Source organism: Carassius carassius, chromosome 19 (assembly GCF_963082965.1).
Source record: "Carassius carassius chromosome 19, fCarCar2.1, whole genome shotgun sequence".
Taxonomy (NCBI): Eukaryota; Metazoa; Chordata; class Actinopteri; order Cypriniformes; family Cyprinidae; genus Carassius; species Carassius carassius.
The window spans coordinates 5,982,272-6,005,917 of NC_081773.1; the positions used below are offsets into that span (position 1 = coordinate 5,982,272).

A 23,646-nucleotide genomic window follows, 5' to 3' on the forward strand; every position below is an offset into this window, starting at 1 on the left:
ATCTAATAATTTAACTTTATATTTATAATCTTTCATTTTGTTTATTTATTTTGAAATGCACTTTCTAGAAGTGTTCATTTAGTCTCTATTAATTATTAAGTAGTCTTTAAAGTTATTGAAACATGCCTAATCATTAAAAATCATTAAAATAGTTTTGAAAATGTTCTTGATGGAATTAAGTTTGTCACACTACATGTTATATTATATTATATTATATTATATTATATTATATTATATTATATTATATTATATTATATTATATTATATTATATTATATTATATTATATTATATTATATTATATTATATTTAGTGCTGTCAACGTTAACGCGTTAACGCATGCGATTAATTTTTGTGTGGTTTAACATGTCAAAATATTTAACGCAATTAACGCAGCATCCGTATTTTCTGCCATCCGTTGGCTAGCTTTACATTATATGATCACGCTCTTATTCATTTAAATGCTTTTAAACATTTCAAGCGCGGCAAGACAAAAGAGAATGTGCTGTCTGTGAATGCCCTTATGTGACACATACACACGTACACACACACACACACACACACACACACACACACACACACACAATGCATAGACAGGGCGCCAGAATCCAGTTCTCTTAAGTGCTTGAACTAACAATAAACATCCCAAAGTGCCAGTTTTGTCGATTATCCTCATAAGAGCAATCTTAAATGATTTATATAAAGTCTAAAATGAACAAAAAGAGTTGTGAGAGAATGAGGCGAGATCCATAGACAGTATATAAACGGTGAGATCCGCGTGTCTGTCTGCTCTTAAAGGGACAGCAGCCAATAAAGCTTCCTGTCAGTAAAGTTAAAGAACAAAGGGAACAGAGAAAATGACTCGCTGCTCTTGACTAAATAACTTTTGTAGCTTTAATAAGGATTAACTATTTAATTTATAGTTTATGCAGTGCAGACTGCATATAACTTTGATAACTTTATTAAATTTCTGTATATTTCCTAACTGTTAAGACAGGAAGGGCAGGAGTAAACATGAAATTTATTATGGGTTTATGTTAGCATTGTTTTAAGTTTACTTAAATTAAAAACTGTTATATTTTTGAAGCCTAATAATAAATGTAAAAAAAAAAAAAATCAGTAGCTGTATTAATATCAGTAATACTGGCCTTCATTCATAAAAAGATGTAATTTTGTCAAATACAAACAAGTATTTAAATTTAACTGTGAAATTATTACATTAAAAAATATATTAAAAACGTACAAAAACATTTCTTTTTTTATTGCGATTAATTGCGATTAATCACAGAAAAAATGTGTGATTAATCTAGTTAAAGTTTTTAATCGATTGACAGCACTTATTATATTATAGTATTAGGATAAAATTATTTACAAAGAAAGGGTATGATCTAATAAATTTTTATAGCATACCTTGGATCATTTATTCTTGGAATAATTTGATGAAATATGTTGGAGAAGACTTGATATCCGATTTCTTGTACAATATCTTGAGCACAAATCGGAGTTTGTGGCATTACTGAGAGACTACTGGGTTTTATCCTCCAGAGAATATGCTGAAAAGCAGTAGACATGCGCTAAAGTCTCCATTTGCACTTTATCTCATTGCACTCTAGAAGAAACAAACGAGACAAAATCGATTTTCCTTGCGATTTTCTTTTCTAAAGCAGACACCTTTTCATAATGCGCAGCCACTTCGGGCTCCATTTTTGCTGCATTTTTCTGAGTGTAGCAACCTACTGCTTTGTAGTCGTGCTGTGAGCTAAAAATAGCTCACAGCACTGTGTGTTTCTGAGAGAGAGAGAGAGAGAGAGAGAGAGAGAGAAAGAAAGAAGTGATATGTCTGCGGAACAAAAGGAAATCCTCAAGTGATGTCACTCAAAAACACCTCCCGGTGGTGAAGGGCTACAGTCAAAAGCGGAGAGCGAATTAAAGAGGCTCCTTAATGACTCGCTTCTGCTTGACTTGACCAGTGGTCTGGAGCGAGCTGTAATGGAGAACAGGGTCCGGCTTAAACACACGCGACGTCTTAAAGCTACTTAGTATGCAGGAATCGTTCTTTATTCGTCCATCGAAATTTGCACTCATGTGTATGGCCATTTGGAAGCGCTGAGTGTGGCGGTGCATGTGACATTGCATGTGTCTCCGGTGGGCTGTTCCTTGAGCGGTGGAGGTTCTGCAGCGGTTGGGGAGGGCGAGAGCAACCCCGGAGAAACCAGGCTTAACAAACAGACTCACAGACATCGGCTCATGATTCCAGAAGCAGCGGTGCAGATGAGAGCGGATCGCTGGTGAGTGCACTGCACACACACGGCATGTGCATGAATACTGTAACTGGGTTCTGCTCACTACCTGAATGGAAACTTGTCTTTATATTCTGGTTGAGCTCTGTGAGGGTTTCTGAGCGTGTAAGAGGAAAGGCAGGACGCTGCACCTTGAGGTACACGTGATGTGAGCGAGGCAAAGCTTCCAGCAGCAAGTGCTCTTCGTCGCCAGCTTCCGAGAACAAGATTCCATTATCCTCAGTTGGCTGCGGCTAGAGCTTTTAAAGGGCTACACGCAAATGGATTTGTCATTTTGTATTTATGCTGCTAAGTGTTAATGGTGCAGACTGATGCACCTCGTATTGTTGAGATGGTACGGAATTGGGAGAGACTTAGAACAGTGTTTATTAATGTCATTTTCTGTATGTTTGCATGTGCGTATTTGACACAAAATATGATCAGATCAGATTTTAGGTTCAAAACTGCTTGGACGTATAAAGGGAAAGTACATATCTTTGGTCCATTTTTCATTACCTGTTTTTTTTTTCCTTAAGTACAGTGAAAACACTAATGTAAGATTCCCTTTTAAACCATTTTCACTCTAGAAAATTAGCTAGTATATTTCACAAATAATTAAACTCAGAAACTTGATATTTTCTTGTAAAACACACTCCAAAAACTACATTTTTGCCGCTGGAATTGTTAACTTATAGTGTAGTTTAAATGATCCTACTACTTTTTTATATTTAATTTTGTTTATTTTTTTTAATTTTCAAAGTCTTTTCCATGCATGCATTTTCTAGAAGTGTCCACATCATTCTATTTGGTCTTTACCATTTTTGAGACATGCCTAATAATTAGAATAGTGTTTAAAAATTCTAAATGGAATTCAGTTTGTCACACTCATCGACATCGAGCTGTTTTAAAAGGACAAAGCAGAATACTCTGTCAGTATTATTTTGACAGTCCTTTGTAAACAGTTAAATCATGTTTGAGACACTTTATCTGTGATGTTCTGACTAATGTAGCTTATTTAATGATGAATAATCTTATGAAGTCCGGTACAGCACACCACATCAATAAAGGAACAATGATAATGAAATCTACATGATAAAAGCATATTGGAAATATTATTAAAAAATCAACTTTGTTGATATGTCCCTAATGATCTTTCTTAGAAGAAAATGGGCCTGACCCGCCAGAGATTAATGTCCATAAATAGACTGAGCTAGATCTAATGAAATAATAATCAATTTTGTCCAGAGGGAATCCGCTGGCTCACTAATGTGAAATAATGTAGACTTCAAGGGGTACGACGAGGGAGTGCTTTAATTAAACGCAGTATCTCTTTCCTGTGGTATGAAAACTGACAGAGATGAGGAATACTGTATTGGCTGGAGTAAGATGGAGCAAGTGCTTCTAACAGCGATCAGAAAGCTAAACATTACAGTTTTTGATTAATAAACATTGTTTAGAAATTATTGTAAAAGGGTGAAAATATCTACCTTTTAGCCCTGCATTATCTGACCTTTAACATGTTGCTGTAATCTAAAGTCCCACTGTATTAGTTAAATCATATATTCACATTGCCTCAATTTATTTTTTTATTACACATTATAATATATACATGAATAATAATGTATGATTCATTCATTTAGTAGTAGGTTTGTGGTTTTTGGATTATTTTACTGCATCAAGAACAATTAGCAGACTTTGAGATCTATCTGATCACGAGGAGCTTTCCATCAAATCCAGAGGTGTTTTCTCCCAGAGCTTCAATGAAGGTTTAATCTATCAACTCTAGAATGTTCTGTAGTGTCACTGACTCAGGCCTGTGTTAAATAAAGCAGCACTGGTCTCACACAGATGCCTTCTTTGACTGCCCTTTGCTGAGTATTAAACTGGAACGGCTTCACTTTCCCCAGACAATAGTCAGTGCCTTCACTCAATGGGGACTCTCTCACTGGTCTGAGAGCCATTCTTTACCTCACTGCTGCTTTTTCGAGTGCCACTTCTTTGACCAGTTTCTACCAAAATGGTGCCGGTTCTCATTTTGGTGGCTTTGCTTGTTCTTCGACTTGTATTTACATTGACTACCAGTTAGTACATAACTTAGCCACAAACATACACAAACAAACAGTCCTGCAGAGTAGTAGGGCTGTCAGCGAATATTCTAAATTTGAATATGTATTCGAATAGTTTCAAAAAAACGAATTTCGAAGGAGAAAATTAATATTCGGATAAAAAAAAAAATGTGGAAAAAAACGCCCGCAGCAGTAGATGCGTGGTTGTCTGCTTTGCGAGTGGGCGCGCTTGAGGGTTCAGGGACAGGTCACAGGAGTCGCACTGTCTGGCACAGCATCACTGCTGAAAGTTGACACGTCTTCATGGAAGATGCCAGCAAGTGCAGAGCCCAACTCGACCGCAGCAGAGAAAATGAGGTAAAATTGTTGACCCGCGAGATAAAGTTGTGTGCAAGCTATTTAAGATACAGTTAGCATACCATTCGACCACTAGCAACATGAGGTCACATCTCAAAAATGTGCACCCAAATGAGCATGGCATAATGTGTGGAACTCCAGCTAAACAGTCACGTCTTGACACTTAACGTTACTTTGCATCGCCCGCCACAAGCTCTTTGTCTGCAACACGACAAGAGGCCATAATGGATAAAATAATTTCGTTCATTTGTAAGGACATGAGACCGATCAGTATCGCGGATGGGGCACGCTTCGGGGAGTTCTGTCAAGCAATGGATCCGAGGTTTGATTATTTATCGTTTCATGTCAACGAAAAGTTCAATGTTTACCACAGCACAGCTCGCTCGGAGCATTCAATGTCAGTTCTATATGCTGTAAAACTTCAATTAATATTAATAATATTTGTTTCAATCACTGAATGAAGCCTGCTATATTTGGGACAACAGTCGCGACCTTAAATTGCTTGCACAAAACTCTTGATCAGCACTCAAAATTTGTTTGTTCATTTAAACCGTTATGTGCAGAGAACGTGAGGGTGAGAGAGCGTGAGGTCTGCAGTCTTGGCCATTAGTTGATTTCCTTGTTTTTGTGTAGGTAGTACTATACGTTGTCATATATGTTTAAACTTAAATAGACTACCTTTACAAGTAGTTTTGTCTCTTTGTATTATTTTGTCCTGTTATTGACGTAATGTGTGTCATTGACAACATTCAAACAGATGTTCGAATAGTTCGAATATTCGTGTTTTTTTTTTAGAGGGAATATTCGAACGTCAATTTTTAGCAATTTTTACAGCCCTACAGAGTAGCAATGTGCAAATGACTTATTTTCAAAATGAAATAATTGGGGGGTTGGCTGAACAACTAGTCAAAAAATGTGAACTGGAAACCAAATGTAATTAGGCTTGTTTCAGGTTGCTTTCTAATTCCTGATCTAAAACTGGCATGTTTCATAACGGCTGTTTATGTGTAAAGCTCTTGTAGTTGGAGTGCACAGAACAGATTGAAGGGATCTTGAGATTTATTTAAACCATAATACAATAATCAAAAGGTCATAAATTTCACTATTTGACTACTTAAATGGTAATAATTGTTCGTATCAAAGCATATTTTAAGTATAATATATTCATTTTAGTACCACATAATAAAAAAATACAAATAGATTGCTATTTCAGTGAGAAAACAATGAAGAAAAAGTAATAATAATAAAACAATATATTAAAAAAGGTAGTCTTTCCCCATAACTAGACACAAAAAAAAATAAAAAATAGATGTCGAATACATTGTAAATAGATTAATTTGTTAAGAATTGTTACTTAATAAAGTTATAATAATAATATAATAAAGTTATAATAAAGTTATTAAATACATTATGAAAAAAATAATAATATAAAAAAAAAATCAAGGCATGATAACCTTTCCCCATATCAAGACACATAGAAATAATAATAATAAGAAGAATAGATGTCAAATACAGTGCATCGTTAATAGATTAATTTGTCATGAATTGTAAGTCATTAAAAAATTATGAAAAAAAAATAAAAATAAAACAATTTAGGGCATTATAGTCTTTCCTCATAATTAGACACATAAAAATAAAATCAAATAAAAATAGATGTCAAAAACAACATAAATAGATTAATTTGTTAAGAATTGTAAGTCATTATAAGAATTTGTATATATATATATATATATATATATATATATATAAATAATATATAAAAAAAAAATATATATATATATATTTAAATAAAACAAATTAGGGCATGATAGCCTTTCCCCATATCTAGACACATAGGAAAAAAAAGAATATCAAATGCATCGTGAATAGATAAATTTGTTAAGAACTGTGTCTGCAGACTGGTGCTATTTTACTTATTTATTTATTTTGACACCGCAAACTGGGGCAGTGTTATTTTAATGTCAGTGAGATATTATAGAATTTATTAATATTGTGTAGTAGTTTGTGTAATCAATTGTTGTTTATTTTGTTTTCATTTGTTTTGTTTGTTTTAATTTAGTTGAATTTTTAATAATTCTATTATTTCTTTGTCTATATAGTTTTTATATATATATAGTTTTTACAGATTTTTATTTCAGTTTGAGTTATTTTGGCTTTACTTCAAGTAACTTTTAGTTTCTTATAGTTTTAGTTATCTATAATAACCCCGAACTATGGCAGTTAACATGCATTTTTTAGTGTCAGATACTTTTAATGTTTTATTTTTTACCCACATTTAATGACAATTTTCTATTGTTAAATTGCTTTATGCAACATTGCAATTCTCTAAAACCATCTCACTTATCAGCATGTCAGCTGTTGGATGACTAGTCGACCATTGTGAGCCATTTCATAAGGCCCAGAACCGGTTTCATCCACCCCGTCGTTGTAAAAGAGTGAAATCTTTTTCTAGTTTGTCTAAACTCCATTTGAATGTCATCATGATCTGCAGTGATGGCGCACATGAGAAATCACTTTCCTCAGCGCGGGCGGTTGAAGAGGCTTTTAGAGTAAGTGGCTGGCAGGGATGAGCTGGGAGTTGCCCGTGTTTGATTGTGTAAGGGAGAAAGATGAATGCTAATGTGATTACTGCATCATGACTGGGCATGAGAATTGATAGGTATGTTTTTTTGGCAACAAAAATGAATCAACTAGCTTTATAAGTAATGAAATAACACGCTTGGAAAATTCCTGCGGCTCTTTCCGCAGCTGACAGCGTAGCCTGGACAGTGTGACTTCTTTATTTGTTTTTGAAGATGATACGCAGCCTCTCCTGCTTGTGGTTTAGATCTGCAGTATCTATGGTGAACATGTAAATAAACATGAAGCTGTTTGACTCTACGTCGCAGCTCTCGGACTGAACTGCCCTTCACAGCTCCACGCTGCACTGCTAAACATGCCTTAAAGACCACTTGTCATTTACAAGCTAGTGAAGGACAACTGAGCCCTTACATAGCAGCTGCGTGTTGCACTGGCACAGCATGGTATTTACCAAGGAGATGTCTTCCTGAAGAAGATGCTCTCAGATGATTGGGGAGACACTCTACGCTTCAAATGACCTTATCTGGTTGGACAAAAGAGTCACCTTAAAGGAGGTTAAATCATTAAATCCTGACGACTGATCAAATTGCACTGCAAAGCTTGTTCTTATTCAGTATGTATGCAATGTGGGTTGTCATTTCAATGTATTTTTTTAGTGTTCAGTACAAGCTATCCTCTCCTGACCGTATTTGTGGTGAAATGCCAATTGAGATTAATTCATTTGTTATAAAATACATTTTAAGCCTAAAAAGAGAAGCGGTTCAATGTTGTTATTGTTTAAAATAAAAATTAATTTAGATTTTTTGCAGAATGCTGTCAGATTTCAGGGTGATACAATTGTACACTTGTGATACAAAGTTTAATTGAAAGAAAGTCATGTGGTGCAAATTGTAGAGAAGGCCCCTTCAGATCTTAAAATATGTTTTTAAGATACTTATTCTGATCAATTCAGGTGTAACATCATGTGGCACAACACCACGAAACCCTATAAATTTATTATATTTATGAATTAGTTATTCACAATTTTGTTAGAATATATACTTCTATCTTGAATAATATATTCAATATCTTATGACTCGTTACATTTACAGTTTTAAACATTTCTTTAAAATGTATTATGTGTTTTAAACTATATTTTCAAAAGATTTATTTTTTTGTCATTGACCTGAACCTGGACTTACACACTGTAAAAAAATTCAGACCTCTCCAACTCAAAATTTTCAATTGACTGATCAGTTGGCCAAATTGAATAACATGAATTTATTTTATTAATTCAAATAGGACAATTGAAAAATGTAGATTTAGTAACCAGTCACTATATATTTTTGAGGTTTTAATTCTTTACAGTGCAGTAAAATAATATATATTTTTTCATGTAGCAACATTCAAACAGGTTGAGTTTACAAAAAAAAAAAAAAAAAAATACTATATATATATATATATATATATATATATATATATATATATATATATATATATATATATATATATATATATATATATATAAAGGAAAATTGCAGAATGAATTTAAGTTAAAATCACAGTATTATAGATTCTTTATAAGAAAGAGAAAGAAAGAAAGAAAGGGGATTTTTTTTTTATTATTTACTTACCCTCATGTCATTCCAACCTCAAATGCATTTAAGATCTCTGGCTCCATAGACTCTAAGTGCATTAGCATAACTGCAAAATTTCCTATTAAAAACAAGTGCTGCTGTTAGAGCTTTTTGAGCCCAGACTATCATTTTAATGGTGCACTGCTAATGCCTTTTGACTTCGGCTTTATTGTCAAATGGTAAAGAAAGTCCCATGGAGGCAGAAGCCACTAATGAGTTTGTGGATTTTGGGGGCTGGGGGTTGAAAACACTCAGATCCAACAGTATTGTATCTTCACCTGCCGCTCAAATGGTGAAAATAATGAGCTACAACGCTGACATCCACATTACTCTGTTGCGTGTGTAATTCTCTCTCAGCACCTCCGCTGCTGTTAGTAGATATCTTCAGTGAATTCCCCTGTAATCCACTCATGCGCCAGCTATAGCCACTGTGTTTTTTTTCATAGGGGGATTGTATGCTGTTGTGTAACAGCGATAGCATTGTTTATTTGGTAACCACACATCTGAAAACTGTAGTAGCCAGCTAGGAAAAACGTAATTAGAAACGATTCATACCCCATCATGCCAGATGGTTATGACTGGTTTTCAAAAAATGAGTGAGGCAACTTATGGTTGAGGCATTTATAACAGGAACAGATGGGTTTTATCTATTGCATCCATGTGAGCTTATTATTGCAGCCAGGAATACAAGGTTATTTTACAGCTCTTTATAATTAACTGAGAACACTGACACTTGTGCTAAACTAGGATCTGTGATGACAGCTCACTGTAGATTATAGATATGATGAAAAGGACCAAGTTAGCACAATGTTTTAATGCAATCATTTCAGTCGCGTGTCAGGTTTCTCCTAGACAGCCATGAGACTAAAAGATAGCAAATGGAGGCTGGAAAACTATAGAAATTTTACAAGCAAATTATCTCAGCTGTCCACACTAATTTTATTGTTTTTACTGTATATCAAAATTCGTTTTGTTCTTAATTTTGTATTTTTGGAGATAAACGTTATACCTAAAGGGATAGTTCACTTAAAAATTAAAGTTATGTTAACAATCCAAAATCCATAAGACTTTCATTCATCTTCAAAACACAATTAAGATGAAACCTGAGCAATTTTGTCCCTCCATTGAAAGTTAATTCAACCAAAACGATCACATATAAGCACTGATCAATGCAGATGCTCATAGCGCATCAAATAAGTTAATCACAAGTTTAACCTTAAAGGTATAGTTCGCCCCAAAAAAATAAATTCTGTCATTCCAAACTCATAAGACCTTCGTTCATCTTCGGAACACACATTAAGATATTTTTGATGAAATCCGAGAGCTTTCTGACCCTCCATAGACAGCAAGGGAACTACCATGTTCAAGGCCCAGAAAGGTAGCAAGGACATCGTTAAAATAGTCCATGTGACATCAGTGGTTCAACCGTAATTATATTTAGCTCACAGGAATACTTTTTGTGTGCAAAGAAAACAAAAATAATGACTTTATTATTTTTATAGCTTCATAAAATTAAGGTTGCACCACTGATGTCTATTTTAACAATGTCCTTACTACCTTTCTGGGCCTTGAACATGGTAGTTCCCTTGAGTAATTAAGACAGAATTTTCATTTTTGGGTGAACTATCCCCTTAATTGCATGATGTTTAGAACAAACCTCATCATTTGCATCAAGCAAGCACGTTTGAGCTTCTGCCTATCGCATGTGATGAGCTCTATGTATGAATGTTTTAAATTAATAAAAGCCTAAATCTGTTCATCATATAAAGTGGTCATGTTTCATATGGAGTACTTTTATGGTGCATTTATTACGTTTTTGAAGCTTAAAAGTTTGGTGGAATGCTCTTTTAAAGGAGAGACAGAAATGTTTCAGGTTTTATTAAAAATATCTTCATTAGAAGATGAAGTTGAATAAAAGTCTTAAGGGTTTGAATGAGGATGACTACTCAGAACTCAGTAGTCAAGCCTATTGAGCTATAAAAGAGCAACATCTGAGGATCGAAAATCAGACCAAAACTGTAAATCGGGAATTCCCACAGTTTCATTCTTATTTAAGTGGCCACCAAATGTCATATTTTGCATCGAACACTTCCTAAATATTGTAAATCTACAAAAATTACCTAAATGCATCTCTCGCATCTTTAAAACCAGAGTAGCCAAAATGAGCAAGTGATTTATGTAGGAATCTGCACTGTTGCTTTGATGCAGGTGGTAAGCTGTAATTCCATAAAGTCTGTAACACCTGCTTCACCACGCGCTTTGCAGTGAAAACAATTGTCATGCTGCCGTGTGCCGCCAGCATGTGGAGATGTTAAGGGTGGCTTTATCAATAAATTATAGCCATATTAAAAGCGCAGGGGTTGACTCGCTTGGAGGCTGCCCCTGTTATGAAACAGGCTTTTAGCATTTTCTCGGGCTCTCCGCCTGTCAGCCTAAATCTCGCTCAAGCATCCGAAACGAATCGAGAGGAAAAGACCTGAGGGGTGGAGGTGACCGTTAAAGAGGAGACGAGGAGGAGGCGAGGGGTGGGGGGCTTGTCCCAAGCGTTGTCTTAAAGAGTGGGAAGGGGGAGATCTCATCGTCAGTCGCAGTCAGTCAAGCAGGCGGGTGAGACACTCCGCTCCGCTCTCATCTCCCCGCATCTCTGTCTCCCTGTAGGTAATTACACCGTTCCGAAGGCTTATCCTGTGTGCTGAGAACAGGAAAGAAATGGAGGACTGGATCAGCTCACTGAAATCGGTTCAGTCCAGAGAGCATTACGAGGTAAGTGCGCTGTTTGACTTGAGTTGCATCTTGAACTATCACTGTTTTTCAAACACACTTCTTAGATGCATGCCTTAGAATCCCCTTAAATGTTTGGTCCTGTGTATTTCCCCAGATGCTTTGGATGTTCAAATCCAGCTTCTAAACAAACCTGCTTTCAGATTTCCTCTTCTCTTCTCACATGCATCTGAAATATTATGCACAGATATCATGTTATGATTAAAATAGTTCTGGAAAAAGGAATTCTGCTCTGTTTGTTGTTGCTAATTAACAGACTCTAATTGTGCATGTGGTGTTTTTTTTACACCTGACACCAGTAAATGAAAGAGCGGACTGCAGCGTTGAGGATTGAGATGTAAATGGTTATGTAAGACTCTCAGCCCCCGTGTTCTGCAATACCACACCCAGAACTCCAGCGCTCCGCTGGCACCCCTGCCTGGGGGCGCCGTCCTCCCTATTCAATCATTTTTTACAATCAACTGACAACTGGCCTCTTAAATCACTGTCCTGTTGCATTAGAGTGCTGCAGGTAGATGGCCATGGCGGTGTGGTGTTGCATACAGGAGGGCTGTGTGTCATACACCTGCGGCTGTTATATATGAGCCAGTCTTTGTGATGCATGTATGTGTATGAGAGCTGAAAAACGTAGCCTTTGTTTTAAGGGCTCTGAGAAAGTCTTATCCTGGCGCTGCCAATTTGTCTTAACTTCTCCTTTGCTAGACGGCACAGTTTAATGTGGAACATTTCTCAGGGATGCACAACTGGTATGCCTGCTCCCACGCTCGCCCTACCTTCTGTAACGTCTGTCGGGACAGCCTCTCAGGGGTCACTTCTCATGGCCTCTCTTGTGAAGGTAGGTATCTGTTCATCTCTACTGGCTTCTCAAACCCGTGTGTCGGATAATCTCTCTTTAATTATGAAGCTGCTTCGCTCAGCTCGCTGTCCTTCCCCAAAGCTGTCATTTTTTCATCAGAGTTGGTCAAGGGTGGTCAGGGATGGCTCAGGGCTGCATTAGAGTGGGTTGCACTGGTCAGAGCTACTTAGTGCAGAAGCACAGCTAATTGAGGTGGGGAAAAGATCTGGATGGAAACACAATGCAATAATAAATCGAAACACTGATGCTGGGTTTCTTTTATTTGTTTATAAATTGCACTTCAAGGATATGATGTGTTTGCTTTTATATTAAAATGCACATCGGTCAGATAAAAACAGTTATGATTGCAGATATAAAAATCCCTTTCAAACTGGTTTACTGAACACCTGTCTGCCGCAGAACCACTTTTAAAGTCAATGTCAAACACCAATCACAGCCTAGTGTTCTTCAGTAATCAGACATATATTTTGAGTGAAACAGGATATTCAGCAATAATTAGAATGGGCTTGTAGAATGAGATTTGATTTTATCTGTCTGCAATGTTTTGGATCTTATAAAGGGGGAAATGGAAGGGAGGGGTTGAAAAGACGGATTGGAGGTGAATGATTGAAAAGTAACTAGGGTTTTTCTGGTTAATTTCAGTTGTTACTGTACAGTAGATCCTACTGTTAGATGCTACACCATATGTAGGTGAAAAAGCAAATTTTTTCAACTGATGGTAGTTGAAAAGCAGCAAACAAACAAACAAATTGAATGTTTATATTATATACCGTTTACTAAAAGTAAAACAAAAAATATAAAGAAATCATTAATTAAAACAAAATAAACATTAACTGAAACCAAATACAATATATATAAAATAAAATAAAACCTAATTGCTTTATTTCAGCTAGTTGCCAAGACAACATTTGTCACTTTCATTTAGATTAACTTGAAGTACTAAAATATCCAAAATAAAAGTAAAACATAAAAAATGTACACACACACACACACACACACACATATACAGTATATATATATACATTTTAAAAAAGAATCAAAATGACAAAAAAACACAAGTACAAAAACTATAATGAAAATCAAACTGAAAATATACAAATAAAATCTAATTCATAATATTAGCAAAAGCTATTATAGTATATCAATTATACTAAAAGAATACCGGGTACAACTATTATTTATTAACTATTATATAACTTTTATTTTCTCTATATAGCAACATAGAGTGAACAGATGACATTTATGGTTTAAATTTGATAATACAATATAATTGTAATAATATAAAGATTAGAAAGACAATTTTTGGAATATCATGAATCAATTATTAGTACACAATATGAACATGCTTATGAAAAAATGTTAATCTGTAAACAAAATAAAAGTTGTTTAAAATACTGACAGAAATGGTGACCAATCACATCACCTATAATATATACTTTTCCGTGTACATTCATGAACTTTTAGTGTATTTTAAAGCTTTTTTGTTTGTTTGTTTGTTTTCATATCAAATCTTGATGTTGAAGTTTGTGGCTATTTTTTGAGTTATGTGTAGAATCACCTCAAAGTACATGCTGGCAGGTTAAAACACTCTCACTAACAATACCACATCCAGGATCATGCATTATGCATGCTAATGGTGTGACATCATGTGGAAGAGAGTGTTAATTGCTTTTAGAGATATGCAGATGGTGCTCATTAAACTCGGCTGACTGTCATTGGCTCTCACATAGCAGGAAGTAAAAATAGTAAGCCTCTCACTCATGTCTCAGTTCTAATGAGAAATTCAAATGAAACTCACACTGTTTTGCGAATAATACAAGCCTCGTCATCACCCTCGTCATGTTTCCTAATGTTGATTTTCCACCAAAACATCAAGACGCCATTTAGTAGGACAGTTTTCTGGGGTCACGTTGCATTAGGCTAAAGTGGATTTGTGTGGTTCTGCGTGTGGCCGCAGTCTTCTAGAGAGCGATAATTAAGGAGCACTTTACAGTGCTGTTGTCATGGCGTTTGCGTTTCAACAAGCAGACTCACTCCTGAGTATTAATTACTGTATGTGTTACTGTGGAAAGATGATCTCATTTCTTTCAACAAACCTCTCATTACCATCTTCAAACCCGAGAGCCGTTTGTGTTCACAAAATGTAACAAATTGCTTTTGTTTCAGCTGTTCACAGACAATGGCATTAGAGTGGACTACTGACTGAACGAGAAAGATTATTTACAAAACTGATAATTGCAGTCCTGGATGATGATTGTAGCATTCTAGCTGTGCTAAATAACAGCTACAGTAACAGTTGACTCTGGATGGCACTTAATGCATTTGATGTATAAAATTATGTTTAAATGTTTCCTTAATATTTTATTACATAGTAACTGTTTTATAAAATCAATAAGGCTGTGTTAGACTTTGACAATATTGTGATTTTAATATAATATAATCTAGTTTAATCTTTTAAATCCTCTTGATAAGTTCTGACAGAAATGAGCATTTAAATGAATCTGGTCAGAAAAATGCTTGAGATAAGCACTTTCATATTTCTTCCTGTCTTTTTGGCTTATTCACAAATATGGGAAGCTTTTTAGCAGTAATGCAACCAAATTAAACTCTTTTAGGTCTGTAGTTCTTGCTTTATGTTTTCATCTTTCTAGCACTGCTGCAATGTATTTGCTCTATTAACTGGTTAAATAGGTTGTATTTTCTGACATGTTTCATCTATTTATTATTAATAGTACATAACACTATATGCATCTGAATTTAATTTTACAATCAAAATCCCCAATCAAAAATGTTATCATTCCAACGTAAATTGAAAGCAGTTATACACACAGATGAAGCTTTTCACAATATATAGTTGCAAGCATGCATCATTATTTCTTTATCATATCAGCGTATTGACTTTCAAAGTGGAGTTCATTGGGAATAAGAAAATGCAAGCTTGATGTTGTAGTCGAGACCAGCTCATTCAAGTCTGTGTCCTGATCGAGACCCAAGTAGTTTGAGGCTGGATTAAGACCAAGACCAGAAGAGGGTTGAGTCTGAATCAGGACTAAGACTGGAGAACTGTTGAGTCAAGACCGATACTTAAGGTTCAGGGTTGAGTTAGAATCAAGACTGAGACCTTAAGAGGGTTGAGTCTGAGTCAAAACTGAGACCTAAACAGAGTTGAATATAAGTCGAGACAGAGACCTGAACAGGGTTGTGTCTGAGTTCAAACGGAAACCTAAACAGAGTTGAATATAAGTCAAGGCCGAGACCTGAACAGGGTTAAAAAAGACCTTAAAAAATATTATTGTGGGCTCAGACTCTTGTCCAGTCTTACACATAATCATGTTGGCCAAACAAGGCACTGGGAATTAACTTTGAAACAGGATCTCAAAGGCCAGATTTCAGTGGTCAGCTGGTCAGCAGCATACGTTTGATTTTGATGCGCTGGTGTCTCATCAGATTTTCTTGACTAGCTTAACCAGCTACGCCAGCCAGTTCTTACCAGTTTGGTCCAGCATAGGAATTCATTCAGGCGTACACTAATCTTTTGAGCAAGATTCACCAAGTTGAGAGACTTGAAGTTTAGAACGATCATAGCTAGTTATATTTCACTTCGATTTCCTGCAGCAACCAATCAATAAGGATTGATGTGAGACATGGGCCCCAACAAAAGAGTCAAACTCAATATTTCTCACTCTCTAATTTGACAGAGACATCCTGTCCATTAGCAGTGCATCGTAAACAGTCTTACGTTCACTCGGCATTACTGAATTGTCTGTAAATGGTTTGCTAACAGCCCTGAAAATGACATTAGAGTAATTTATTGGAGATTTGTTTTCAGAGCCATGTAAAATGGTCTGAGCATAGACCAGCTCTGATTACAAGATGAGAGTGGAGCCCAAGTGAAATGAAGCACTCTCTGATTGGCGTTATGATTCTCTGAAGAGGACGCACACTCTCTCGTCTCGTCTCAAAAGATGAGGCTCCTCATTTATTATTGAGAAACGGCATTGCAGAAAGTAGAAGTTCTAAGCACTGGGCTTCCTTTCCTGTAAACAGGAATGCAGTATGCAGTATCCACTCTGGTACTGGAATATGCTAGGAAGCGTTTAAACACTTTCTGTGGTGACTATGTGGCGTCCCGGCTGGCAGGGCTCGGCTGGGATAAATACGCTTCTACGCTGGCGTGATTAGCCATGTCACCACAAATCTGTGTAATCCTATAGGACATTAGAAGCCCCGGCAGCATATGGAGGCATAATGCTCTCAGACACTGAGATGGGCTGATTTAACTGGATTTGAGGCTTTTTCATGGTCTGATTCTTGGAGTGTGAGCGCCAGTCAGCCCTGCGTGTACAGAACAGCTCGGACACTGAACATAAAGGATGTTTAGTGGTTCTCTTTTAGAGACATCTGCACTGATTGTGGCATCTGTGTCGGAAAATGGCTGAGTATACATTTTAAGTTTGTAGGAATGGAGGTGGCCACGAGAATGTGCTGAAGCGTACTTTATGGAGGAGGACGCCAGCCAGCCAATCAATCAGCCACTTAATTCTCCTTCTGGAAACGGCCAGGTGAACATTGCTAACTTGATTAGACCTGCAATGCAGTTTAATAGAGGAAATCACCAAAGAACTATCGGCCGTTAGCTTATTGGACCTCACCCACACCACTGGTGAGGACAAAAACAGTGCCTGTGTGGTACAGAGGTCGAGTTAGCCGGAAGTTTCCAGAATTTAGAAGAAATCAATAGATAATTCAAAATGCGTTGTCATGATGGATAGAAAAATAAAACAACCAGTCTATTATTTCCCTACTGTAGAAAGACTCATAGAGTAATGGAAGCTAAGATTTGTCAAATCTTAAAAAAAAAAAATAAACTTGAGTTATTGACAGTGCTGCACAACAAATGTAACTGGCTTAATGAAAATGTTAACATTTGGGAATATCAAGGCAAAATCTACATATACAAATGGAACTGTATGAATACAAATGACCAAAAGTTTGGGGTAAGTAAGTTTTTTTGATCAACTGATTAAAAGTGACAGTAACTGACAGAAATGTATCTATTTCAAATAAATGCTGGAACTTTGCTGAAGAAAAAAAAACATCATGGTTTCTACAAAAAAAAAAAAAAATATATATATATATATTAAGCAGCACAACTGTTTTCAACACTGATAATAACAAAAATGTTTCTTGAGCATCAAATCAGCATATTACCATGATTTCAGAAGGACCATGTGACACAAAAGACTGAAGTAATGATGCTGAAAATTCAGTTTTACATTACATTATAAAATACATAATAGACAACAACAGGCAATAGACAACAATTATGCAGCCTTGAAAATAACAACAAATTATAATAGAGCCTGACAGAAAGCCAATCCATAAGAATGACAGATAATGATTATTCTTTTGTACAGTGCTTGTCTACTCCATGTGGCCCCTATTCTTTGATCAGGAGTAAGTCTTCAATGTTTCCCTCAGTTGATCAATGTATATTGTGCAGTTTAATATTAGCTTGATATAGGAAGCATTTTCCAGACATCTTTTATCACCTCATATTTCTTCTGCTGAAATAAAAATACTTGATTGTCATAGAAGCAGCTGAAGGTTACTGCTGGCCAGTCTCATGAGCAGTTTTCACATTACTCTCTCGCAGTGTGTAAATTCAAGGCCCACAAAAGATGCGCAGTCAGGGCCACAAACAACTGCAAATGGACAACATTGGCCTCTATCGGCAAGGACATCATTGAGGACGAGGATGGGGTGAGTCTCATAAAGCCCGTGGTTCAGTGCTACTGCTAATGCATAACCTTTGATTGAATAGCAGAACTGATGGTATACATTTTTATTACATTCTATTCCTGTAGATTGCGATGCCACACCAGTGGCTGGAAGGCAACCTGCCTGTCAGTGCCAAGTGTGCCGTTTGCGATAAAACCTGTGGCAGCGTGCTGCGCTTGCAGGACTGGCGTTGTTTATGGTGCAAGGCCATGGTAAGATCTGCATATCCCAGAATCCCTTATGAGTACTTCAGTTCAGAGAGCTGTGAACTCTAAAAGCTGTCTGTGCTTGGACAGGTGCACACGGCATGCATGGATCTCTACCCCCGCAAATGTCCCCTCGGCCAGTGCAAAGTGTCCATCATCCCCCCTACTGCCCTCAACAGCATCGACTCAGACGGTAAGACTTTTCTTTTCACTGGAGTGATTTTAAAAGGGATTATTCTAGTCTACACATAAATATTTATCAGTTCTACACATAAATATTGATGAATATTAATTTTATTTAATTAATATTAATAATATTATATTTTACAATAGATATGCTGTATTTAAATAATACATAATAATTAAAATGGTCATATTATTTAAATGAATATATTATTATTATTATTATTATTATTTTTACTATATGTTAATATGTGCTAAATAATCATTTAATTAATTAATTTAATAATGTTGTTATTTAAACAATAAATATGCTGCATTTGAGTGTAAATAATTAAAATGACTATTGTACTTATTCAGTTTTATATTAAATTATTATTTATTTATTTTATTTTAATTATGAATATTAGTAGTAGTAGTATTAGTATTAGTGTTAGTATTATTTAAGCAACCTTGAGCTTGGGAAAGATGTTTATAAATAACAAAATATTATTATTATTATCATCATTATTATCACTACTACTACTACTGCATGTGTCTTTGCCAAAATATAAATTTAATTATTAATTTAAATTATATAATTTATAAAATAAATATGCTGTATTTGGGTGATAATATCCTTTATATTTATTTTTTTTATGAAATTATTATTAGTAGTAGTGCATATATATATATATATGTGTTTTCATAGTACATGAAAGCCTTTCATTTCAAAAGGTCAAGGTCACTTGAGGTTACACAAGGCTGATTGCATGCTTGTGCATGATCCCACTTTGGATGCAATGTATGATTATTTATTGGTGTGTGGATGTGAAGTGGTGGGAGGAGCTCAGATGGACGACAGCTATAGATGGAACTCATTAGATCTGCTAGTCCCAGGTTGCATGAAGAGCAATATCTATTTAATTATATCTCTGACCTCTTCTGATTTGATCATGCATGTAGAATGTGTTTTCTCTCCTTCTGAGAGACACTCTGTGCCTATGTTCCTTTATTTTTCTTTCCCATCTCTCCTGTATATGTCAGGGCAGTGTGGAAAGTCACTTTCCCTTAGAGCATCTTGTCCTGACGTATGTAAACATAACAGCCTCTGGTGGACCATGTGCTTGGAAAATTCAAGACGAGAGCAAACAAAAACGCTCTTCCATAGCCGCCTCGCTCTTTCTCCATTCCTTTCTGCATTATTAACCTGCCGCTGAGGATTCATACCTTGCTTGTTTGCTCGGTCAGCCTGTGGTGGAGCATATGCCAATGATTTCCAGGAAATTGCACATTGTGTTTTATTGACAGCTGTATGAATGCTATTTAAAGCCGCTTCATTCTTAAAAATAGGTGTAAAAATAGCTCAGTGGCTTTGTCCGAAAGCAGAAAAAAAGGATGATAACTATAATGATTACTATAAGATCAAGTTTTAATATTCACTCTAATTCTATAGTGATGTCCACATCACAACTAAAGCGATAGCGGGACAGTATCGCTGGAATCACTTTCCGAATGTTTTTTGTTTTCAGCTGATGAGCTTGAGCATTTAAAGTGATAAATGACAAAACTGCAGAAAGCTGTTTATAATTAACAAATGTTATTGTGTGTTGGTGTGGATGATAGTATAGTTATATCAATATAGTTATCGTTCTTGGTGTCAACGGGTTTTAAGTAATTAGCAGCTTGGTTTCAGACACGACGGTGGTGGCTGCAGGCATTTCATCTGGCCGTGTGTGAAGTCAAACCTTGTGAGAGATGAGGACGTCCACTATTGATCAGAACCTCAAAGCTACTGCGACTTTAATTGGAGGAGCACATATCGGAAATAGAGATTAGTTGGGGGTGGACAGAAATATAATGAAAATCAATAGCTGTGAAGTTTCGCTTGATATATTTTTGGATCGCTTTGTGGTTCCTGTTAATTGGCTGTTTAAAACAGACAAAAAGGACGGAGGAGGCACGGATGGATTGAACCTTGTTAAGCTGCTGAAGAAGCAGTGAGGGATACAGAAAGCATGAAAGCCACTCACGTGTAAGGAATCTCCTGCCTCAGTGCTAGGTGGCGAGGAGAGCTGCGTCTTGATTCGCTCAGGGCTGCCTTTGGCACGTGCGCAGGCTTCGTGACTCAGTTTGCCTTAGCCTGCCTGCCTCCTAGAGAGATAGTGAGAGAAAGAGGAGGTGGGGCTCTGTTAGACCTAAAGGGGTCTACTGACAGACGTCCACCCACGCTCCAGAATCCGCTTGCAAACCTGTGCTTGAGGGCAGCTGTCAGCTTTACTAACACTCATGCATGCCTTAAGTTATGTACGCAAACATAATGCAGTATGCACAGATGCATGTAGTTACCCAGACTGAATGCAGTGCAAACAATTCCTCCTATACGTCTGCAGCCGAGACTAAATGGTGCATATGGTGAATCTCATAAACACAGCGGGTTCTTGCTCGCAGCAACTGGCATGTTCAGCCTGTTTACTACACATGCTGCATGCATGCATGTGATCGCCTCCAGTGCAAGCACGCTTGACAGCTCCTCACTCAGCCTGACTCCAATGACAAAGAAATCATAGTGCTGGATTATTTACACACTATAGTACACATCATTTCCAGCAAAAACATACTAGGTTGATGGTTTGCTTTTCCTTGAGCTGCAGCACAAAACACTTTCCACTCCTTTCTCTGTGATTCATCCTTGTCCAGTTATGAAGAAAACTGTTCCTAAGCAACACGCGGTCAACAAAAATCTCAGCATTATCTTTTTTAGCATGCATGTTCTGACATTTAGTTCTTAAAGTTTAATTAATAAGCGTGGTGTTACCAGTGACTGCAGGGAACACACAGACTGATATAAGCTGTCTCACAGTTATTACTATGTTAAGATAAGCTAATAATAGTAATAGTAATAAATGTACTCCAATTTTTCAGTACCTGAAATCAATAGTAATGCACCAAAATTTATAAAAACAGAAACCAAAATCAATAGCGAACAATTGTCTTTGCTGAAAACCGAAGTTGAAAATAAAGTGTTGGTAATTAAATTTACTTAACTGGGTAATTGTTTTTTTAGCTGAGAAATTAAACTTGTTGTAATAAAGTTCTTCAGCAATGAGTCGTCTATCAATATTTTAGCCTAACAAATTTTACACAGTCAAAACATTTAATTGGAGAAGCGCTAGAAACCTAAAAACACTAGAAATCAGTTTTTACAAATGAATCAGTGACAGTTTGGCATTTACCATTAGCATGTTGCCAAGATAACAATGTGAGACACATATAAAACACACATACATAAATATTCAGTGAAAAAATACATTTTTAACTAGACAGAACTAATTTATGGATATTTTCCAGTATGTTTACTTCACTCACTTCATCCACCATCCTCGTTCACTTCAGTGCATTCTGTGATATTCTGCTTTTTAAAGGATGGTGTTGCCTTAGTATTTGGCCAAAATAAGGTGTCTATCTGTTGAAAATCCATTAGAGATAAAAATTATTTAATCTTTTTGGCTCTTATCCTGCATCAGGTTTCTGGAAGGCCACCTGTCCCCCATCATGCGCTAGTCCACTCCTCGTGTTTGTCAACTCAAAAAGTGGAGACAACCAAGGGGTAAAATTCCTGCGTCGCTTCAAACAGCTGCTCAATCCTGCTCAGGTATTCGACCTGGTCAACGGTGGACCTCATTTAGGGTAAGACCAGGATGTAAAAGATCACAAGAAGTGAACTGTTGACTTTCGTCTTAGAAGCAAATAAGTGATGTTTTTACTTGTTTACCAAATAGGTAGTTGACATACAGTAAGATAGGACTTTTTATCCATCAACATACTAATTTTATGAAAATTATATGAAAAGTAATGAAAGTATAATCGAAAGTGTAATTTTTTAAGTCCCATTATATTCCCCATAAATTTTTATTAAATTTTTCTCCAGTTCTAATCACCTTTTTGGCTCATTTTAATGATCCTACACTGGGACAAATACATTTTTCCATATACTGTAGTCTAAGCTCATAAAAACTGCAGGCATAATGATTACAAAAAATAATTAGAAAAATGCTGTTTAAGGTAGTTTAGCATGTCACACCAAATCCAATCTCACTTGATCCCTTTAACTTTGTGACACCTTTTGAGAAGCGTTTATTTGTTTGTGTCAATTAAATAGTTATGTTCTCTTTTCAAGTCTTCGCTTGTTCCAAAAGTTCGATAACTTCCGAATCCTGGTGTGCGGTGGAGATGGAAGCGTTGGTTGGGTCCTGTCTGAAATCGATAAACTAAATCTTCACAAACAGGTAATTGAAAAGTACTGCACCATGTCCTAATGATTGAAAGTAAACTTGTTGCTGCATGGTTAGGAATTGGCTCGAGAGTATCAGAGCAGATGTTTATGAGGATTTCTTAATGAACTGTCTCTCATTGACAGTGCCAGCTGGGCGTTCTGCCGCTGGGCACCGGGAATGACCTGGCGCGGGTGCTCGGCTGGGGGCCGTCATGTGACGATGATACTCAACTTCCTCAGATACTGGAGAAGCTGGAGCGAGCCAGCACCAAGATGCTGGACAGGTACAGAGCACACACTAGCATGACCACAAATACCCTGGACCACAAACCAGTCATAAGTTTCCCTGGTAACGCTGTACACAAAGCAGCACTGCGCTCACAAACACTGCTTTATCAGGAATTACAGGCATGATAAAATGAAACTGAGACCATTTAGACCAATCACCGCAGATTAGCGTCATGCAGATTAGCGTCACGTTTGGGAGTCGTTGAGCAAGTAAGGTAAAAATAAATGCATATTATAAGACAACGAATGTGTTTTTGACCTTGCATGCATGTCAACCTGTTGTTGAGCCTCCTAAAACCAAAATATGAACATTTCATTACCCATAATAGGGGCACTTTAAAGGAACACTCCACCGTTTTTTGAAATAGGGCTAATTCACATTATTTCCTACATTTAGATAGGT

The 23,646-nt window shown here is 36.3% G+C and overlaps 1 protein-coding gene across 6 annotated transcripts in view; it reads left to right on the forward strand.

Annotated features, from left to right (window-relative positions):
- Positions 1-23,646, forward strand: part of dgkh (diacylglycerol kinase, eta) — an 86,392-nt gene that overhangs the window by 34,167 nt on the left and 28,579 nt on the right. For 5 of the 6 annotated variants that reach the window (XM_059499625.1, XM_059499627.1, XM_059499624.1 and 2 more), the window contains 8 exons: positions 11,555-11,659; positions 12,380-12,512; positions 18,190-18,296; positions 18,401-18,526; positions 18,611-18,713; positions 22,207-22,369; positions 22,860-22,968; positions 23,100-23,239. In XM_059499625.1, the coding sequence (XP_059355608.1) occupies positions 11,555-11,659; positions 12,380-12,512; positions 18,190-18,296; positions 18,401-18,526; positions 18,611-18,713; positions 22,207-22,369; positions 22,860-22,968; positions 23,100-23,239 (986 nt within the window). Of the gene's footprint in view, positions 1-1,939; positions 2,287-11,554; positions 11,660-12,379; positions 12,513-18,189; positions 18,297-18,400; positions 18,527-18,610; positions 18,714-22,206; positions 22,370-22,859; positions 22,969-23,099; positions 23,240-23,646 lie in introns of those variants that run through there. The other variant, XM_059499628.1, reaches the window with a different exon arrangement.